Genomic DNA, 20,181 nt, shown 5'->3' on the forward strand with positions numbered 1-20,181 from the left:
GGTGTAGGCCTCCTCCAGCACGTCCAGCTCAAAGTCCTTGTTCCCGATCTCGGCGTTCCGCACCCGGTCGTAGCCCGGGGGTCGCTCTAGGAGAGAATCCCAGGGGTTGGAAGGGACCTCCAGAGCTCATGGGGTCCAAACCCCTGCCAAGGCAGCTCCCCAGCTCATATTGCACAGGGTGGCGTCCAGACAGGGCTGGAATCTCTCCAGAGAAGGAGACTCCACACCCCCTGGGCAGCCTGTCCCAGGGCTCCCTCACCCTCACTGGGGAAAAATTCTTCCACATGTTGGTGTGGAACTTCCTGTGCTCCAACTTGAGGCCATTGCCCCTTGTCCTGCCCCCACAGACACTGAAAAGGGGCTGGCTAATTCCTGCATCCCATGCTTAAGATACTTATTGACATTAATTAGATCCCCCCTTAGTCTTCTCTTCTCCAGGCTGAACAGCCCCAGCTCACTCAGCCTTTCCTCACAGGGGAGATGCTCCAGGCCCTTCATCCCCTTCATAGCCTCCTCTGGACTCTCTCCAGGAGATCCCTGGCTGGTTTATCCCAGGGAGCCCAGCACTGGACACAATACTCCAGCTGCAGCCTGACCAGGGCAGAGTAGAGGGGGAGGATCCCCTCCTGTGACCTGCTGCCCACACTCCTCCTGATGCCCCCCAGGATCCCATTGTCTCTCTCAGCCCCCGGGGCACCCTGCTGGCTCATGGCCACCCTGTCACCCACCAGCACCCCCAGGTCCTTCTCCTCAGAGCTCCTCTCCAGCAGGTCACCCCCAGCCTGTCCTGATTCCAGCAGTTATTCCTCCCCAGGTGCCAGACTCTCCACTTGCTTCTGTTAACCCCATCTGGTCTCTCCCTGCCCAGCTCTCCAGCCTGTCCAGGTCTCTCTGGCTGGCAGCGCAGGGTCCTGCGTGTCAGCCACCCCTCCCAGCTTTGTACCATCGGGTACTTGCTGAGGGTGGATGCTGTTCCCTCATCAAGGTCATTAATGAAGATATTAAACAGGACTGGACCCAACACCGAGCCCTGGGGAACACCACCAGTCACAGGCCTCTGCTCCACTGAGAGGGCAAAGTATGGGCGAGCGCTGCCGCACTGTGGCGTGAGAGGGTGGGGGCACCCCAAAAGCGGTGTCATCACACCCCCTCCCCCTTCTCCAACCTCAGGGGGTGGTTTTTGGGGACTCACTGGCTTCAGTGTAGACCTGCCCGAAGCGGTAGTAGCACATCTTGTACATGAGGCAGTTGAGGAGCACCGGGGAGCCCTCGCGGTCCACCCGGAACTCGCCCGTGGGGGTGTAGTAGTCGTGCTCCTTGATGTGGCGCCCCGTGTCCGTGCTGCCCCCAATCCGAACCATCCACAGGAACTTGTTGATGTCTGAAACACAGACAGCAAAGAGTTGGGGGGGTGGGAAAGAGCAGGGAGCTGAGTTGGGGGGTGAGCACAGAGCAAGGATTTGAGTGGAGCTGGGGGCATGAGGCACGTCCAGCTTTGCCAGAGGAGCGTTTTGGGGCTGTTCCCACTTTGCAGCCTCAGCTGCAGGTAGGACTTTGCTCCCTCCACAGGCTGCTTGGTAGGAGCCCAGGTCATTGGCCCTTTGCAGGCACTGGGAGCCCTGTGGATGCACCTGAGCTGGCTCAGAGCAAGACCTTACCATCAGATGAGTACCCAGTGAGGCCTCCAAAGATCACCAGCACGTAGCTGACGTCCAGCTCCCTCATGATCTCGTAGGCTTTCTCCTCTGTCGATGCCATCGCCTTGGAGCAGACGTGGGTGTTGGTCAGGCCACGTGGTGCCTCAGAAAGGTGAGGTGTGGGGGGAGGGCAGGACCTACCTGACCCACACGGGAGATGTGGGTGTTGTTCCAGGTGTTGTTGTCCACCAGGATGGTCCTGTTGGCCATGGCTGTTATCTGGTACCCGTAGTCCCACCAGGACATCACCTTCGCATCCTGCACTCCAACACCAGGCGTGACCATCAGCTCCCCCCACCCAGCAGGTGACACATTGGGTCCCCACCACCCCAAATCATCCCCCTCTGCCATACCTCAGGCGTGTTGTGACGCAGCCAGTAATAAGCTTCTCTGAAGTCATCAAAGATAATCCTGCTGCCATCCCCACCTCGGGCAGACAACACGATGGAGGGGGAGGAATACGCCTCGCTGGTCACCCAGGTGGAGTGGAAGGTGTAGGTGATGAGGAAGAAAGCCATCACCAGGATCATACCGCTGGCAACCTGGAGAGGAACAAAGCAGGGTCAACACCAGGAGGAACAGCCCATCAACCTCCAGTGGTTGTCCCCACCAGGATCTCTTTTCTCCCCTTCCCAAACCAGCCCAACACTCACTTCGTTTTTGATGGGGTAGGTGGAGTCTTGTTGTTTTTTGCTCTTCTTATCCGGCCGGCTGATGTCCAGGTTCTTCATGTAGGTGGACAGCACCTGAGACACCCCGATGCCGGACAGGATGCACATCACTGGGGCCAGCACCAGCATCAGACGCACCTGTGGAGGGGAACAGAAGAAGCATCAGCACCTGGTAGGGGAAGAAATCCGGGAGAAGAGGGATAAACCCACAGCAGAGTTTTGTTTGGTGGGTGCAGGCTGGGAGATGGATGATTTCTCAGCTGGAATTATCGTGGGGAATGTTTCCATGAACACAGAAATCAACCCACATGGAGGATCGGGGTGAAAAACAGCTTGTGAGGCTGAATGTGAGCCAGCAGTGTGCCCAGGTGGCCAGGAAGGCCAAGGGCATCCTGGCTTGTATCAAAAACAGTGTGGCCAGTAGGTCTGGGGAGGGGATTGTGCCCCTGTACTGGGCACTGGGGAGGCTGCACCTCGAGTGCTGGGTCCAGTTCTGGGCCCCTCACTATCAGAAGGACATGGAGGTCCTGGAGTGAGTCCAGAGAAGGGCAACCAGGCTGGGGAAGGGGCTGGAGGGCAAATCCTCTGAGGAGCAGCTGAGGGAGCTGGGGGTGTTGAGCCTGGAGAAGAGGAGGCTGAGGGGAGCCCTTCTCCCCACCTCCCCTGCCCTGCCAGGAGGGTGCAGAGAGGTGGGCGCTGGTCTCTTCAGCCAGGGGACAGGAGATGGGACAAGGGGCAATGGGCTCAAGCTGCGCCAGGGCAGGGTCAGAGCAGCTGTGAGGAGAGAATTCTTCCCTGGCAGAGTTGTCAGGGCCTGGCCCAGGCTGCCCAGGGAGGGGGCTGAGTCCCTGCCCCTGGGTGTGTTTAACAGAGGGGAGATGAGGTGCTCAGGGATCTGGTTTAGCACAGGACAGGAATGGTTGGACTCGATGAGCTTAAAGGTCTTTTCCAACCTGGTGATTCTGTAAGGAGCTGGTTGCCACCAGTCCCAGCTTGGATAGCTGGGGAATTTGGGTTTGGAACTCAGCTTGGGGATGGAGACACAGCAGGGGAGAGCAATGGAAAGGGGATAACACCAAACCCTGGTTAAGTTTCACAACGCCACGTTCACTCACCATCACAGCAGAGAAGTACATGCTGGTCACCCCATACATGATGATAAATATACGGGCATCTGAGAGGTTACTGAAGCAATAATAGAGCCCAACTGTGAAGAGGGAAGAGAAACAGGGTCAGGGTCACCCCAAAATAAAAACCAGGAGGGGCAGAGGTGTGTAGTGTTCAGCAGTGATAAAATAACCCCCCCTAATGGTGATGTAATAAATTGGGGTGTGATGAAAACAGCGCTGGGCTCACCTGGGAACATGAAAACAAGAAGCTGAAGGTCGAAGTAGTAGGAGGACCAAGTGGTGGGCTGGTGCTCAGAGACAGAGGCGATGATGGGAATGTTGTTCTTTGCATAGGAAGGATCCAGGAGGGAGTAGAAACGCCCCGTCCACGGGGAGATTTTCCCTGGGAAAGAGAAGGGAAGAAAAAAAAAAAAGGAAGAAAACCAAGAAATGACATTTGGGAGTGACACATGATGGGGTTTGGGAAGGAGGGAAAGGTGTAGCAACGCTTGTTGCTGTGGTCACCACTGCCTCAGGGTACCTGTGAGCATCAGCACCGCCCCGATGGTGAGGAGGACGAAGCCGACCAGGGAAATGACACTCCTGAAGAGGATTTCAAACTGCTGGGGGTTCAGCTTGCTCCGGAGGTAATCCACAAAGGCATGGATCTGACACAAGCCAAAGACTCCCAGGGCAGCCATGTGCTCCGAGGAGAGGACAGGCTGCAAGCAGGGAAGAGGGATCAGGAGAAGAGGAGCGGTGGTTGTGCCCGGTAGCAGCTTGTTTGGGTTCTTTTTAGGGGGTGTTTCAGGCAGCAAAATCGCTGCCTGGAAGGTTGTTCCCTCCCTGAAGCTGGTGCCAGTCACCTTCTTGCATCAGCTTTGCTTCCCAGACAGGAATCCATGTGGAAATGAAGCCAATTCTCTTGGAAAAACGTGAGCTAAGCAGGGGGGGTTTTCCCCCACCATGCCAAGATGGGTGCTGGTGTTCAGCACTTCCTTCTCCCCAAACCAGAAACACCTTCACATACAGCAACTGGTACCACAAAGGATTATTAGCACCTCCAAAAGCTAATAATGCCAATTAGTGTTAACCAGGAGCCAGCCTGAGAAGCTGGCACCCGCCTGCGAGGTCAAGGGTGAAGGTGAGGAGAGAAACCAGCTGCCAACTGGGGTGGCAGCCCGAGAAATTCCCCATCCTCTGGTTTGTGAATCGCTCTGGTCCCCACCTGGAAGCCAACAAAGGAGATCTGCATGGAGAGGATGGTTCCCAAGCAGTAGACAGTGCAATAGGCTACGTAGATCCTGTGGGAGAAGCGGCCGGTCAGCATCAGCACAAGAACATGCAAAGGGATGAGGTTAATCAGAAAGACGTATCCGCCCCACGAGGAGACCTGCCAAGAGAGAAAACAAAACACACACACACACACAAAAACACCAAACCCCACAAGTTCCAGGACTGAACAGAAGGTCAAACAGGCTGGTTTTATCATTTTCCTGGGGATGGGGTGTGGGAATTTTGTGCTTGGCTGAGATTTGGCTCTTTTCTCTGAGGGTATTAAAACTCAGCCAGGTTTTTGGAAAACAGAGGGAAACCAACAAAGCAAGAGCCCAGTTCCACCTTCACACCAAAGGCTTTGCAACCTTAGTTTTGGGTGGTGGGAGAAAAGAACACTTACCATGTAGAAATAGGCAAGAGCACACATGGCTGCCCAATAAATGGAGCCAGTCTTGACAGCTTTGATCCACATGTAGTAAGTCAGCAGCATGCAGAATATGGCAATACCTGGGTGGAAGGACAAGGAAAAGGGCAAAGCCAGTTTGTTATCAGGCCTGAAATGTCAATTTAACCTCTGGGGCGCACCAGAGAGCTCAGATGGTGTTAAAAACAGATCTATAAACTCTTTGGCTGCTCTGTTAGAAGATGGAACAACAAGCCAGGCTTGGGAAAAGGGTTTTGTATCCCATTTCCAGATTGAAATGCTGTGATGTTTGTGTCTTACAGCCCACATGGCCTCCTCCTGCCGTGCCAGCTGGCCTTTTCAGGGCATGGCTGCCCCTGATAGCCCAGTTAAGGGAGAGGAAACTGAATCCTCCACTGCCTTAGGCAGCAGCAAGACCAAAGCCTTTGACAGTCCTGAAGTCAATGCTGCAACAGAGGTAAAGCCATGAGGGAGCTGCACAGCAGCTAAGCAGAGGTGGCAAAAACCTCTTTGATTTGGGCCTGGAGCCCTGTGAGGAAAGGCTGAGTGAGCTGGGGCTGTTCAGCCTGGAGAGAAGAAGACTAAGGGGGGATCTTATTAATGTTTATAAATATCTTAAGGATGGGATGCAGGGGGAAATGGCCAGCCCCTTTGCAGTGTCTGTGGGGACAGGACAAGGGGCAATGGCTGCAAGTTGGAGCATAGGAAGTTCCACACCAACATAAGGAAGAACTTTTCCCCAGTGAGGGTGAGGGAGCCCTGGGACAGGCTGCCCAGGGGGTGTGGAGTCTCCTTCTCTGCAGAGATTCCAGCCCCATCTGGACACTGACCTGTGTGACCTGTCCTAGGGACCCTGCTTTGGCAGGGGGTTGGACCTGATGGGCTCTGGAGGTCCCTTCCAACCCCTATGATTCTATGATTTGCAAACAAGGACACGTGGGGAATGGGGTGTGCTCTCTGTTGGAGCTGGGGAACACTCTCCCTCTTCCCAAGCGAGAACAACCACCCAGCTCAGAGCAGTTGGGTTAATAAATCACAGAGACCCAGTGGGGGGGCTCTCTGGGAGGAAGATGGTTCCTCTAACACACCCTGTGGTACCTTTACCATCACTTCCCAGCACCCAGAAGCTGTTTCCCCACTCCAGGTGCTGCAAACTCACCTTCGTTGTCGTAGGAGCCGGCGACGGATCGAGAGATGTAGCCAGGCACAACTGCAATCATAGCAGCAGCAAGGAGTCCTGCACCTGCATCCTGGAGGAGGGGGGGGGTGAAAAACCACAGTCAGAGGATGGAAAAAAGCTGTTGGGTTTTTAGGAATGAAAAATTTGGAGTGTTGAAATGCAGTTTGAAAACACATCTCCTGTCTAAAAGGAGTTCTGGGCTTTGACCAGTGTGGTGTCACCTCTGACAGAGCCACTGAAAGGCAAACTCCCCCTTGTGCTGCTGTGTCACCCTCACCTTGAGCTCTTTGGTGAGGTGGTAAGTCACTATGGTGGTGAAAGAGGAGAAGAGAGGAGCCAGGAACACGCAGACGTTCCGGATGTCGATGGTGATGTGGAAGAAATGCAGCACGTGGTAAATGGCCGCTGACGTGATCATCAGGCCTGTGGGACAGGAAGGACACCTGTTACCAGGGTGTTCACACTCTGCTCCCAGCACCAGGGGGGGTTCATTAGTAAAAATTAGCTCACAGCTTGGCTGGAAGACTCATCAGGAAGCTCCCATCCTCTCCCAGCTGGTAACCACACGTCCTCTACCCACCCCTTAGCCTTGATTTTTCCCTCCTGTGAGGTGCATTTGGGCTCAGGGAGAGGGGGGGGAGCCCAACAGTTTACCTGGATAAATGGTGCCACCAATAATCCTGCCCAAGGGGTACCAGGCTCGGTCATCAAACCAGTTGTGGAACTTATAGAAGCCTTCCTCAGCCAGGAAGCGGGTGGTGCGGTAGTTGAAGTACCTGTACCGGGGACACGCTCTGAGCACCGTTCCCACCGGAGTGGTCACAGGCAGGGTCCCTAACGAGCCTTGGGGAAACAGGGGCAGCTTTTAATTGGTAATTATCACACAATCACCAGGTGGGAAATGACCTTTAAGCTCATCAAGTCCAACCATACCCATCCTAAGCTAAAGCAGCTCCCTGAGCACCTCATCTCCCCTCTGTTAAACACACCCAGGGGCAGGGACTCAGCCCCCTCCCTGGGCAGCCTGTTCCGCAGCCCCACAACAATTCCAGGGAAGAATTCTCTCCCCACAGCTGCTCTGACCCTGCCCTGGGGCAGCTTGAGCCCATTGCCCCTTGTCCCATCTCCTGGCCCCTGGCTGGAGAGACCATCGCCCACCTCTCTGCACCCTCCTGGCAGGGCAGGGGAGGTGGGGAGAAGGGCTCCCCTCAGCCTCCTCTTCTCCAGGCTGAACACCCCCAGCTCCCTCAGCTGCTCCTCAGAGGATTTGCCCTCCAGCCCCTTCCCCAGCCTGGTTGCCCTTCTCTGGACTCGCTCCAGGAGCAAATCTGGTGCCTGTTTGGGTATGTTGCTGCCTTACCTACCCCTTAGACATTGGAGAAGGGTGAGAGCCAACCACACGTCTTCTACACAGAAGGAACTAGTTTCCCTGGAGCCTGGCAAACCTCAGCTGTGACAGGGGTTGATCCCTCCTCCCAAGGGGGTTTAAAGGGATGTTCTCTGGATTTACCAGGCAATAAGCCTGGGACACAGTCCCAAGCCACACCAGAAGCCCCCCTTCTGGTTGTGCACTGCTCAGGCAGAGAACAACTACATCCCAGTATAAAAGGAGGACGAGTCCTGGACCCAGAAAGTGAATTTTGGGTCTAGAAGAAGGAAAACTAGCTCTATACTGAAAACTGCCCTCCAAATCCCTCATCCTCAACAGGGATTAACTCAAGCCCAGCAACCACCACCAGAATTCCACATGCTCTGCAAGAGAAAGAGGGGGGGGAAAAAAAAAACCCAACCCCAACCCAGCACAGCCCTGGATAAAGGGGAGGAGAGGGAAACACTTACGGGTCAAATTCATGGATGACACTTTCGAATCTTAAGACAGAAAAAAGCCTCGTGGAGAAAGCTGCAAAGGCAGGGAAAGGGCAGGGTGAATCTCTGGGGCTCCCTGAGCCAGAGTTTGCTTCGGTTCAGCATCTGCTTGGACCGACTGAAACCCCCTTTCTGGCTCAAACTGGCCATCAAGGAAGAGGACAGATGGGTTTTGCCCAAGGTTTGCTTCCAAAAGCAGCGAGTTTCAGGCACCCCTCTGTGCCATGGGCAAGGACTTACACAGCACAGCGGCCATGGAGAGGATGAGGAGCTTGAGCAGGGTGTCTTGCTTCTCGTAGGACAGGCGGAGAAACCCTAACTTGGTCATTTTCACATCCAAGGCAGAGATTCACAGCCACTCAACAACCTGGAAACGCAGGAGGAAGGTGAGATCAAAGAGCAAGCTGGCTGCCAGCCCCTCCCCACCACCCCACACCCCTCTAAACAGGTCCAGAAATCGGCTTGAAACACCCTGCTCCTGCCTGCAGAGGCTGTGGCCCAGCCTCCACCACTGCCAAAGGCTTTCAAGGATCTGTGCCTCCCCTTCCCCTCCTCACCAGATCGCTCTCCCCAAGCCTGGGCTGAGGTTTTTTCTTCCTTTTCACAGAGTCCAGAACTTCTCCGGGGCAGAGGACGTGCCTGTTTCCCTGGGTGTGAAACCAAAAACCCCGGTGTAAGCTGTTAGTAAACCCACCACGTTCCCTTGGGCTGGTGCCTGGGGTTTAACTACCACCTGTACTCACAGCACCAAGGGGAAAACAACCCCCAGGGAGCACATGTAGTTATACTGCTTCACCTAATCGATATTGGGGTGTGGCAATAACCCAGCCCACAGCTCCCTGCAGGGTCAGAACCAGGGGGTAAAGCCCCCAGGAAGTGGCCCTGAGCCCAGGCAAGGTGGGTTTGGGTTACCAGGGGTTTAAAACTGAAATATAAACTGGGCCTGGGTGTGTCTGGGACCCAGGAGGGCTCCTGACTTGGGTGTGTTCAGTGCTAATTGATACAGAGAACCCTGGGCTGTAATTGTTTCCTGGTTCCCCTGGGGATAACGAGCAGCAGCTAATAAGGATGTGACGTAGATGCCTCCCAGGCACGGGTGGCTCTGGTGCTGGGGTACCATGGACTCCTGGGGTGTTGGGGGGACCCTCTGCCAGCAACACCACAGCTACTGGAGGAACCAGCAGCTCCAGCCCAGTTGCCAGATACCAGGTGGAGGAGGAAGAAAAGCTGCCCTTGGGCTATAGACTGTGGCTCCACTCTTGCTACCAGTCCCTTGGAGCTAGACACTGTGTCCCTGGGGAGCCCCCTCATACCACACCCCACTGCTCCCCACCCCCAGGCACCCCACAACTCCTTGCTCCCCCAGCCCCAGGCACTCCCAACCCCTAAGCAGCCCATCGGGTCCCATCCCCCAAGCTCCTGATGACCAGCAGTGCCCCATCCCCACAGACACAGAACCCCAAAACCCATATCCCCACCCACCTGGGCCCCTCAAAACCCCACTGACCCCCGTCCTACAGACCCAGCCCCACCCCCCAAACACATGACCCCACAGATCTGGGCTGCCTGTGACCCCACAGTTCCCCATCCCCCAGTCCTGTCCCCCCAAAACCCATACCCCTGCAGACCTGCCCCTCGCCCACACCCAGGTACCCCCACACCCATATCCCCACAGACCCAGGCCCCCCACACCCACGTCCCCACAGACCAGGGTCCCCCACACCCATATTCCCACAGACCCAGGCCCCCCACACCCATATCCCCATAGACCAGGGTCCCCCCACACCCACGTCTCCACAGACCAGGGCCCCCCACAGACCCGGGCCCCCCACACCCATACCCCCAAACCCAGGGCCCCCCACACCCACGTCCCCACAGACCAGGGTCCCCCCACACCCAGGTCTCCACAGACCAGGGCCCCCCACAGACCCGGGCCCCCCACACCCATACCCCCAAACCCAGGGCCCCCCAAACCCACGTCCCCACAGACCCGGGCCCCCCACAGACCAGGGTCCCCCCCCAGACCAGGGTCCCCCACCAAACCAGGGTCCCCCCACAGACCAGGGTCCCCCCCCACAGACCAGGGTCCCCAGCCCCACGTCCCCACAGGCCCAGCCCCCTCCAGGCCGTTATCCCGCAGGCCCGGACGCCCCAACTCCCTCACCCACCCCGTGAGGCCCCCGCACCCCTTAACCCCGCGGGCCCCAGGGCCCCTCCCAAGCCACCCCCCCCGGGGCCGCGGCCCTCACCCCGGCTCCGCTCTCAGCCCCTCCGCCCCGGCCATCCGCCCCGCGCAGCCGCCCTAGCCCGCTGCCTCGCCCCGCCCACTCCCCCTCCCCTCCCCGCTCGCCATTGGCCCTCACGAACGCCACTCCAGCTGCGGCCAGCGCTCATTGGCCGTGACGCCGAGCGCTCAGGCGAAGGCGGGATGAGGCGTGTTGGGCCAGGCGCCGCCCGATTGGCTGAACGCCGGGTGGGCGGGGCTGGCAGGGAACGAGCTGTGACGTGTCCGCCGGGACTTGGGGCCGCCAGGCGGGGAGGGGCGGGGACGCAGCGAGTCACGTGGGCGGATGCGGAAGCGGGAGGGTCCCCGCCACGTGGGGGGCGCCACGCCGGCGGGGCCCGGTGCCCGCGGTGGGAGGGGGGACGGGGCTGGGGGGGGGGGACACGGGCCCGCCAGGGACCCTTCCCCCCGTCCCAGCTTCAAGACAGGGGCCGGCGCAGGTCGACTGCGAACCGTTATCTCTCCGTTTAATGTTTCCGTGGGGATAAACCGGCCCGAAACCCGACCCCCGGGGCGGGGAGGGGAGCGCGGCGAGCTACGGCACCGGCTCCATCCCCCACCCCTTCCTTCCCCCGCCGTACCGAACCGCGACACGCAGCGGGAAGGGAAACGCCGTGTCCGGTAGAAGGTCCCCGGAATGACACCCTCCTTACACGGTCACACACATAGTGGGGCGGGAAAGGGGGGGTACCGGGAGGAAGGGGAGCGGGAGGAGGGGGGGGTGTCACACACCGGGAGGGGGTCGGGGAGATGGCACGGGAAGAACGTACAAAAGAGTCCGCTATAAAACAAGCGCAGGACACCAGCCGGCTTCTTTGAAACTCAGGAAGGTGTTAAAAATCCGGTCACGCCCCCTTCGCCCCCGTTATCCCTTCCCCTCCCTCCCCCCCCCCCCCCCCCCAAAATTTCCGTGGGGCAAAAGCAGCGTGGGCGGGCTGGGTCCTGGTCCCGCCCCCCCCCCCGGGAACCGGAGAACCCCCTGGGGTGCATTGTGTCCCCCATCCTCCTCGCAGGGTGCGGGTCCGGGCTCAGTGCCCCGGAGCAGCCGCGTGTTTGGCGGGGGAGGGCTGAGGGGAGAGGAGGCGGTCAGAGGAGGAGGAGGAGGAGGAGGAGGAGGAAGAGGAAGCACCGCTCAGGGCGGACTGAAGGTAAACGGTCTTGTGAAAGAGTCTGTTGCTGAGGAAAACCACCAGGGAGAAGAGCCGGAGCTGGAAGTGGCTGGAAGGGAAGAGAGCTGGTCAGCTCCTGGTGTGTCCCCCAATCCCGGGGTCTGGGGGTGCCAGGTGGGGGGGGGCAACACAGGGTGGGGGTTGGTACTCACTAGGTTTTGCTGGGGGTCCTGGCTTCGTTGGCGCTGATGATGAAGAGAGGGAAGAGGATGGAGAAGAGGCAACCGCTGGAAAAGGGAGAGGGGGGGAATAAAATGGGGAAGCATAAGGAGAAGGATCACGCTGCTGCTGCAGGGAGAGGGGGACACAGACACAGGGGACAGGGGGTTGGGAGCCACTGCTGGCCCTGGCGACTCACCTGATGATGTAAGAGGATTGCATGGCTGTGAGGAAAGCCAGGGGCAAGCCAAAGCCAAAGTAGTAGGGCCAGTTCCTCTCGATGTTGGACAGCCGCTGGTGCATTTCGATTCCTGGCGTGGGGAAGGGGGAGAGGGGCTCGTTAGCGTGGCCTAATTAAACCCCAATGGAAACTCAGCCCTCTGATGCCTCAACCAGATGGTCAGAGAATGGCAAACTCTCTACTCAGGGCTTCAAGATAAGAGTTTGACCTCTTTGGGGATGTGCTAGGAGCCCAAAATGCAGGTGAGTGCTGAAAGCCCAGCTCCTCCGAGCTCAGGAGATGCACATCCCAAAAAAAGAAGAGGGATGTGGCTTCTCCAAGGGCAAATTGTGCTGGGCAAACTCAGCCTTTTATGATGGAGTCACAGCATCAGTGGAGGGTGTGGGGTTGTCCATTGTGTGTGCCTGCAGCCCAAAAGGCTGCTCAGATTCTGGGCTCCATCAAGAACAGTGTGGGGATTCTCCCCCTCTGCACCTGCTGTGCTGCATCCAGCTCTGGAGCCCTCAGCATGAGGAGGACATGGACCTCTTGGGCTGGAGTACCTCTGCTATGAGGACAGGCTGGGAGAGATGGGGATGTTCACCCTGGAGAAGGCTCCAGGGGGGCCTTACAGCAGCCTTCCAGTCCCTGAAGGGACCTACAGGAAAGCTGGGAGGGACTTCTAACAAGGGCATGGAGTGATGGGATGAGGAGTGATGGCTATAAACTGGAAAGGGGCAGATTTGGAGTGGTCAGAAGGACAGACATTCTTCAGGGTAGGGTGGGGAGTCCCTGCCACAGGCTGCCCAGGGAACCTGGGGCTGCCCCTGGATCCCTGGAAGCATTCAAGGCCAGATTGGATGTGACGTTGGGCTGGTGGGAGGTATCCTCACCCCTAGCAGGGGGTCGGAACAATCCCTAAGGTCCCATCCAACCCAGACCATCCTGTGATGCTGTGATTTTAGAATAGAAGACCCAAAAAAAAACCCCCTCAAGCCCTGACTCTTCAGCAGGGAAGGGCTTCCTCCCAGGCAACCCTCACCTTTGTTAAACCAGCGGTACTCGAAGCAGTAGAGCGAATAGAGCAGCGACATGTGGAGGAGGCTGACGAGCTGCCCGACCAGGTCGATGGGGAAGAGGCTCACAATCATGCCCTGGGGATTAGAAACCAGGTAGATCAAGGGAAGGGGTGCTCTGGGTTTGAGGGAGAACAGCTGCACCTCTCAAATCTCACCTGGATGAGGAAAAGCGCCTGCAGTAAGAGGTTAAACAGCATGTCGGCGATGATTTTACTGACGCTGGGAAAGGGGTGAGGTTTCCTGCCAGAAACTTCGAAGGCGAGATCTGCGATGTCCTGTGAAGGAGAGGAGAGGTTCAAAGAGGCAGGGGAGGTGGGGTGTGGAGGGAAAAGCCAGGGATCTCCTGGAGAGAGTCCAGAGGAGGCTATGGAGATGATGAAGGGCCTGGAGCACCTCCCCTGTGAGGAAAGGCTGAGTGAGCTGGGGCTGTTCAGCCTGGAGAGAAGAAGACTAAGGGGGGACCTTATTAATGTTTGTAAGTATCTTAAGTATGGGATGCAGGGGACATGGGCAGCCCCTTTTCAGTGTCTGTGGGGACAGGACAAGGGGCAATGGCTGCAAGTTGGAGCACAGGAAGTTCCACACCAACATGGGGAAGAACTTTTCCCCAGTAAGGGTGAGGGAGCCCTGGGACAGGCTGCCCAGGGGGTGTGGAGTCTCCTTCTCTGGAGACATTCCAGCCCCATCTGGACACCGACCTGTGTGCCCTGTCCTAGGGACCCTGCTTTGGCAGGGGGTTGGACCTGATGGGCTCTGGAGGTCCCTTCCAACCCCAGTGATTCTATGATTCTATGTTCAAAAGCAGTTGGGGGTGACATCCAGGTTCCTGTCACCTACCTGAAACCAGATGGCGTTGACCACTTTACTGAGCACAAAGAGGGGCAGGACCCAGAGCGCGCTGAAAATGGAGGTGAGGATGAATTCCAACCAAGACCAGACATCTCCATGGAGGGAAGGGTCACCTTGGGAAGGACAGAGAAAAAACATGAGGAAACATTTCCCTGGGTGGCCATCTCCCACCCACAGCCCTCGAGGGGAGGAGAACCCTCTGACCTCCATCTTTTGGGGAGGGGGGCTGCCCCACACTGTGATGGGACGAGCACTTACCGATGATGTGTGCCGTGACAGACTGGAGGACAGGTATAAACACTCGGTAAAACAGGACCAGACTAAGCTACAGGTGGGAGGAAAAGAACAAAACAAACAAACCACCCAACAATAAGGGCTCTCGGTGAGGTGTCGTAGGGCTGTTCCTCGCGCAACCACCGCGCAAGCAAAGGCAGCAAAGAACAGAGGGTTGGTGTTTAAACTCAGGGAAATAAAAAGTATCTACAGGAGAGCCCTGTGGCTGCAGCTTCTCACACCCCTGGGAGCAGAATCACAGCATCACCAGGTTGGAAAAAGACCTTTAAGATCATCAAGCCCAACTGTTCCCATCCTATGCTGAAGCATATCCCTGAGCATCTCAGTCTGAGTACTGCAGCTGCAGTAGGGTCAGAGCCCAGGAGATGGATTTAGGATGTTAAGGTGTAGAAGCACAATGTGACTGCAGCAGAGCAGGGGTTGGAGCAGCTCAAAGCAGCTTGGGTTTAATGCTCAGCTTTCTGGCCCCGTTAAATCACAGCGTCGCGACGGGGAATCACCTCCACCACACCCACAGCTCCACACAACAGCTCTTTTCACTAAGATGGGGTGGGGGTTTTTGGTTTTGGGGGTTTTTTTTAATAAAAGTAGGAAAAAAATAAGCAAATTCCACGCTCACCCAGAACACGCCCCCGTTCCAGGCACAGCACTGAAATATCCGGCTCACGATGCGGGGCTCGCTGCAGAACGAGAGGAGAGAGGTGGGTGAGATGTGGGGAAGGTCCCAGCTGCCTGGATGAAGGTCTCCTGAAAAAGCAAGATCTGATCCTGATGCTTTGGGAATGTGTAGGGAGTGGGGTCATGCTGGCAACAGGTAGGAATTGATTGGAATTAGAGCAGCGTGGCAGGACTCCGTAGCGGTTTTCTAGTCTGCTGCTTGCACCAAAAGGACTCTTTTTAGCAAGGAAAATCTTGTTTAGTCCCCACAAAACAGCCCACCTGCAGGAGCTTTAGGGCCTGGGTAGGATTGGGATCACCAGAGACTCTGCTATCATCTTGGAAAAAGTAAGAAACTCGGATTGCCAGCGAATTAGTTGGAATAATTTGTCACTAAGTCTTGAAAAGTGTAGGAGTGACCAAACTTGGCGGTGTAAAGTACCAGCCCAGCTGTAATTAGGGCAGCAGAGCCCCATCTCGGTGCAGTTTGGAAGTCAAGAGATAGGAACAGATGCTGTTTTGCTCCCACACGGAGATAATTTGGGTATTTCCAGCCTGAGTGGATGCAGAACACTGGCAAGGCTGGGGAGGGGGGAGGAAAAGGTAACTCGACGTGCCCCCGATGAGTAAATCGGATCCGCTCTCTCAGCTCCTGCAGCTCCACACCTCAAACTAATTACACATCCTTAGTTGTCACACACTGTAAAAGGTCCAGGGTGACAGATCTCTGCTGGTTCTGATGAGTATTTCTAGGCACTCACAAGCACAGGCAGCGATAATGGCTTTATTTCTCAAACAGTGCTTCCCCCAGCTTCCCCCTCAGCCAGACAACTGCGCTACAGCGAAGCACGAGCACTGCCAAATCCCTCTGGTTTGAAGAGGCTTTGGGCTCCTCAAGGCTCTGGGCATGGCACAGCTGGGAGGCTGGAAGGAGTGGAATGAGTTACCTGATTTATTGTGTGCTGTACTCACCTCTCTTGCTTCTTCTCCTCCATGTGGAACCTCCTCTGGGTGAACGTGCTGTTCACTCTCCGGCGCTTCTGCTCTTCCCTTTTCTGCTGGATCCGGGCATCCAGCTTCGAGATGGTGCAGATGCCCCAGATGGAGTCCTTAATTCCCTGTGGACACAACAGGAGGGTGTGTCAAGCTCCACCTCTCCCCTCAACCCTTAGAGAGAGGGGAGCAAGGGGATGCCACAGACCCACACTGTCACAAACCTCCTGGTCACTGGCAGGGACCTCGGCGTGGGCAGCTGGGGAAGGCAGCGCCAGGCTTGGCTGGAGCAGCAGCACTGTCTATTTCCCACAGCTCACTGACCTAAATCACTGCACGTTCCAGCATCTTTGGCAGCAACAGTTCAGTTGGGTCTGTGTTTTGGGGGTTGGGGTTTTGTATTTTTTTATTAAAAGGTGTGATTTCTCATCCAAACTCTGCTATTTATAACCCTGGCAAAAGCCAGAGAGTCAGACCTCTCCCAGCCCGTTCCCTCCACCTGGCAGAAAGCCTTTCCTCCCCTGCCAGCTTGTCCAAGACCAATAAAGCAATAATTACACACACACAACATTTGGGATGTGCAAAGTCCTCGTGGCCTGACCACATGTACAAGCTCAATGCTTGCTCCTTTGTAACTAAAAAAGCACCCATCCTTGTCCCAGAGGACAAGGCAGATGCCACATCCATGCAAACCCATGAACAGGAAAGCACTTTGCTCATTTAAAAAGACTCCCTAAGCTCCACCTCCTTGGGCTCCACTGTCATCAAAATAAAGCTTCAAAGTAACAGACCACAAAGATGCTGGTGCAACCCAGGTGACCCACACGACTGCATCTTGACCTGAGAGGATAAACTCCATGCATGTGTGAAGCAGCAGAACGTCCCATATGTCAAGGTGGGGTTTAATGACAAGGGCTGCTCTACCCACTGCCAGAGCATCGTGAAGTGATGTGTTTAGATCCTGAAGATCAAACCCAGTGAGCTTTTCAAAAGGAATAAATCTGCAGCCCCTTGTCTTCCCAAGTTTTTAATCTATCTCTGATGATGTAGGAAGGAGGGTGTTCCTTGGAGAAGAGTCACTGTCACCAAAGGAAATGAGACACAGGCTGCCCAGGGGGTGTGGAGTCTCCTTCTCTGGAGAGATTCCAGCCCTGTCTGGACACCGACCTGTGTGCCCTGTCCTAGGGACCCTGCTTTGGCAGGGGGTTGGACCCCATGAGCTCTGGAGGTCCCTTCCCACCCCTGTGATTCTGTGAGACCAGCCCCTCTGACAGAAGGTCCCAAAAAGGCCCATAAAGGCTGGGACTTACCCTGACGAGGTCGTGAAGGAAGGTTTTCACGCTGTCTGCCATCTCGACTTCTGGTTCCCAAACTATCAACTACAGGGAGAGGGGAAAAGCCGGTCCCAAACCTCTCTCATCCTGGAGAGATGGGAAAAGGATGGAGCCTGCAGAGAGAGGAAACACAGGACCACAGCAGGTGTTAACAGCATTGGTCCCAGCAGGGCAATTACAAGCTTAATCACACCAGAGGAAAGGTTTGTCCTGTGAATTCCACAGTGCTTCACTGAATGAACCCAGGGGTTTAGGGACAGCAGAGCACCTGTCTGAACAGCGAGCTGTGCTGCTCATTCTCAGGCAGGACAAGCCACCACAGCCAGCCCAGAGAGGCAAGAAAACCATCTTTCCTAAATCCAACCTGGATTCAGGCACTTCCTCCTCTTCCTCACATGCCAGGTAAAAAAAAAACCTCAAGGTCTGCAATTAGGAGCCTGACAAAACGAGGGCTGCTCTGGAGCTGCCCCATAAGCTCTTGCCCAAAGCTGTTAATTACTCCCAACAGCCCTTCGCCCTCAGCGTTGCGCAGCATCTTCTGCTCTTTCTAAAGCAGGACACAGACAGCCTCTGAAGTAATTAAAAATAGAAATCAACCAGCTAATAAAACTCACTGAGCTTTCCAACCCAGGATTCTAAACCTCTGGCTTCTCCTAGGCAAGGAGCTGCTGGAGCAGGCTGGTGTCACAAGCCCCGACACGTCGGAGTCGCTCCGTTAACACGCAGCTGGGGATGTAATTAAAAATAATTCAAAAAGAAGAAAAGGGGGGAAAAAATAAGAATAAAGAAAAAAAAAAAGGGTGTTTTGGTTATTTTGAGACATAAACCTGCCAGGGTGTGAACTGCACTCCTGCCAAGTGCCAGTTCAGGTGAAGCAGAATGGGCCTCCAGCTTTATTAAGGTCACATTAACCACCCTAAAATCGTGCTGCTGGAGGGGGACATGCTCAGCCCTGTGTGCACAGGAGGGTCTTTGCACTTTAGCCAGGCATCCTGGGTCCAGGTTGCACTGGCAGAGCAGTGAGAGAAACAAAAGGCAGTGAAGGAGAGTTTCCTTTGTTCCAGGCAGCCGCGCCTCGGGCTGGGAAAGCTCCAGCCAGCCCCGACTGTCACACAGCCCCAGCTTCTGCTGAAAGCCCTGCCCGAATTATTTATACCCAGGGGTATTGTTGGGTGAGTGGGGGGCACCCCAAAGGGGGTCACTGTGCAAGGAGGGATCCTCATAGCAACCCAGAGGGGCCACGGATAGGGATCCCAGCTGGCTGCTGGTGGTGGTGATGGTGGTGGTGGGGGGGGGGCATATATCATGTCCCCTCACTGTTAGTGGGGTGAGCCCTGTGGTTACCCAGGGCTGGGGGCTCAAATTTACCTCAGGGATGTCCCCCAAGGTTACTTGGGGTGGTGAGTCCTACAGCTTCCCGTGTGGGGGGGTGATAGGAATTCACCTCGGGGCTGTCCCCACAGTCCCCCAGGCAGGATGGGGTGGGGGAGGCACAGTTACCCCAGGGCAGCCCCCAAAATCACCCCCCCTGGGCCCAAAATTACTTCACAGTTTCCCCACAGACATTCCCAGCCCCAAAATTACCTCCAGGTCACCCCATGAATGTGCCTGGCCCCAAAAATTACCTCAGGGTCACCCCACAGATACTCCAAGCCCCCAATTACCTCAGGGTCACCCCACAGATTCTCCAAGCCCCCAGTTACCTCAGGGTCACCCCACAGATTCCCCAAGCCCCCAATTACCTCAGGGTCACCCCACAGATACTCCAAGCCCCAAATTACCTCAGGGTCACCCCACAGATTCCCCAAGCCCCCAGTTACCTCAGGGTCACCCCACAGATTCCCCAAGCCCCCAATTACCTCAGCGTCACCCCACAGGTTCCCCAAGCCCCCAGTTACCTCAGGGTCACCCCACAGGTTCCCCAAGCCCCCAGTTACCTCAGGGTCACCCCTCAGATACTCCCAAGCCCCAAAATTACCTCGAGGATGCCCCACGCATGTCCCTGGCCCCAAAATGACCTCAGTGCTGCCACACAGACACCCCCAGCCCCCCCAAATTACCTTTCCTGCTGCCCCAGAGAGACCCCCAGCCCCCCAAATCACCTCAGCGCTGCCCCACAGGTGCCTCGCGGCCCGCATTTACCTCAGGGCCGTTCCCACGGCTCCCCGGGGTGCCCGCAGAAAGCTCAGGCCCGACCCCCACCCCCCTCCCCCAGGACCCGCGGCCTCCTCAGGCCTCAGCCCGCCTCTACCCCCGCGGTCACTCACCCACCGGCGGCCGCGGGCGGACGGCGCCACAAACGGCCCCAGCTCCCGCCGGCCCCGCCACCGCGCACCGCGCCTGCGCGAAAAGCAGACCCCCTCCCCCTTCCCACGCATGCGCGTCATCCCGCCTCAGACATATACACACACCCTCCCTCCCCACCGCCGCGCATGCGCAAACGCAGATGTGAAGCTGTGCTGCGGGGCACTGCCAGGCCGCCAGGGGGCGCTAAAGGGAGCGGGGGGGTGTGACTGGGGAGGGCATGAGGGATACTGGGGGTAACTGGGGGGGCACGGGAGACACGGGATAGTGGGGATATTGGGTTACTGGGAGGACATTGGGGGTGTTAATGGGGATGCTAGGAGGGGCAACTGGTGTAATTGGGGGTACTGGGTCGTTAATGGGGGGTACATGGGAGCCCTGGGGGGGTAAAGGGGGGAACTGGGGATGCTGGGGGTTAACGGGGATACTGGGGGGGGTGATGATGGATCAGTGGGTGGGACTGGGCGGGGTGCGGGGATATAACGGGGATACTGGGGACACTGGAGGTGAGGGCGTGGGGCGGTCCATGGCTGGGGGGAGCGTGGCTGCCGTGGGTGGGGTGCATGGGGGAAGGGGGTGGGGAAATGGCTAGACTGGTGTGAGCTGGGGGTGTG

General features: G+C 56.8%; 2 protein-coding genes across 2 annotated transcripts in view; both read right to left on the bottom strand.

The window, feature by feature from the left end:
• STT3A (STT3 oligosaccharyltransferase complex catalytic subunit A) overlaps positions 1-8,865 on the bottom strand; it is a gene marked incomplete at its 3' end in the record, with an annotated part of 10,791 nt that extends 1,926 nt beyond the window's left edge. The window contains exons 1-17 of the mRNA XM_084274933.1: positions 8,783-8,865; positions 8,466-8,592; positions 8,199-8,259; positions 7,014-7,135; positions 6,637-6,782; positions 6,339-6,429; positions 5,156-5,262; positions 4,706-4,870; positions 4,019-4,199; positions 3,725-3,880; positions 3,484-3,575; positions 2,351-2,506; positions 2,051-2,239; positions 1,839-1,955; positions 1,659-1,761; positions 1,193-1,381; positions 1-86 (exon numbers count right to left, since the gene is read on the bottom strand). Of these exons, the coding sequence (XP_084131059.1) occupies positions 1-86; positions 1,193-1,381; positions 1,659-1,761; positions 1,839-1,955; positions 2,051-2,239; positions 2,351-2,506; positions 3,484-3,575; positions 3,725-3,880; positions 4,019-4,199; positions 4,706-4,870; positions 5,156-5,262; positions 6,339-6,429; positions 6,637-6,782; positions 7,014-7,135; positions 8,199-8,259; positions 8,466-8,553 (2,049 nt within the window). The 5' untranslated portion in view covers positions 8,554-8,592; positions 8,783-8,865. The remainder of the gene's footprint in view (positions 87-1,192; positions 1,382-1,658; positions 1,762-1,838; positions 1,956-2,050; positions 2,240-2,350; positions 2,507-3,483; positions 3,576-3,724; positions 3,881-4,018; positions 4,200-4,705; positions 4,871-5,155; positions 5,263-6,338; positions 6,430-6,636; positions 6,783-7,013; positions 7,136-8,198; positions 8,260-8,465; positions 8,593-8,782) is intronic.
• A 2,085-nt stretch (positions 8,866-10,950) lies between these two features.
• On the bottom strand, positions 10,951-19,595 carry EI24 (EI24 autophagy associated transmembrane protein). Its single transcript, XM_084274888.1, has 11 exons — positions 19,531-19,595; positions 17,240-17,376; positions 15,909-16,054; positions 14,899-14,959; positions 14,244-14,310; positions 13,974-14,098; positions 13,292-13,411; positions 13,100-13,211; positions 12,037-12,148; positions 11,831-11,905; positions 10,951-11,727 (listed from the first exon to the last, which is right to left on the bottom strand). The coding sequence occupies exons 2-11, from the start codon at positions 17,279-17,281 to the stop codon at positions 11,538-11,540; spliced, it is 1,050 nt and encodes a 349-aa protein (XP_084131014.1). The 5' UTR covers positions 17,282-17,376; positions 19,531-19,595; the 3' UTR covers positions 10,951-11,537.
• Positions 19,596-20,181: the final 586 nt, after the last annotated feature.

The sequence above is a fragment of the Gallinula chloropus genome, assembly GCF_964237585.1.
Source record: "Gallinula chloropus genome assembly, chromosome: 24".
NCBI classification, from domain to species: domain Eukaryota; kingdom Metazoa; phylum Chordata; class Aves; order Gruiformes; family Rallidae; genus Gallinula; species Gallinula chloropus.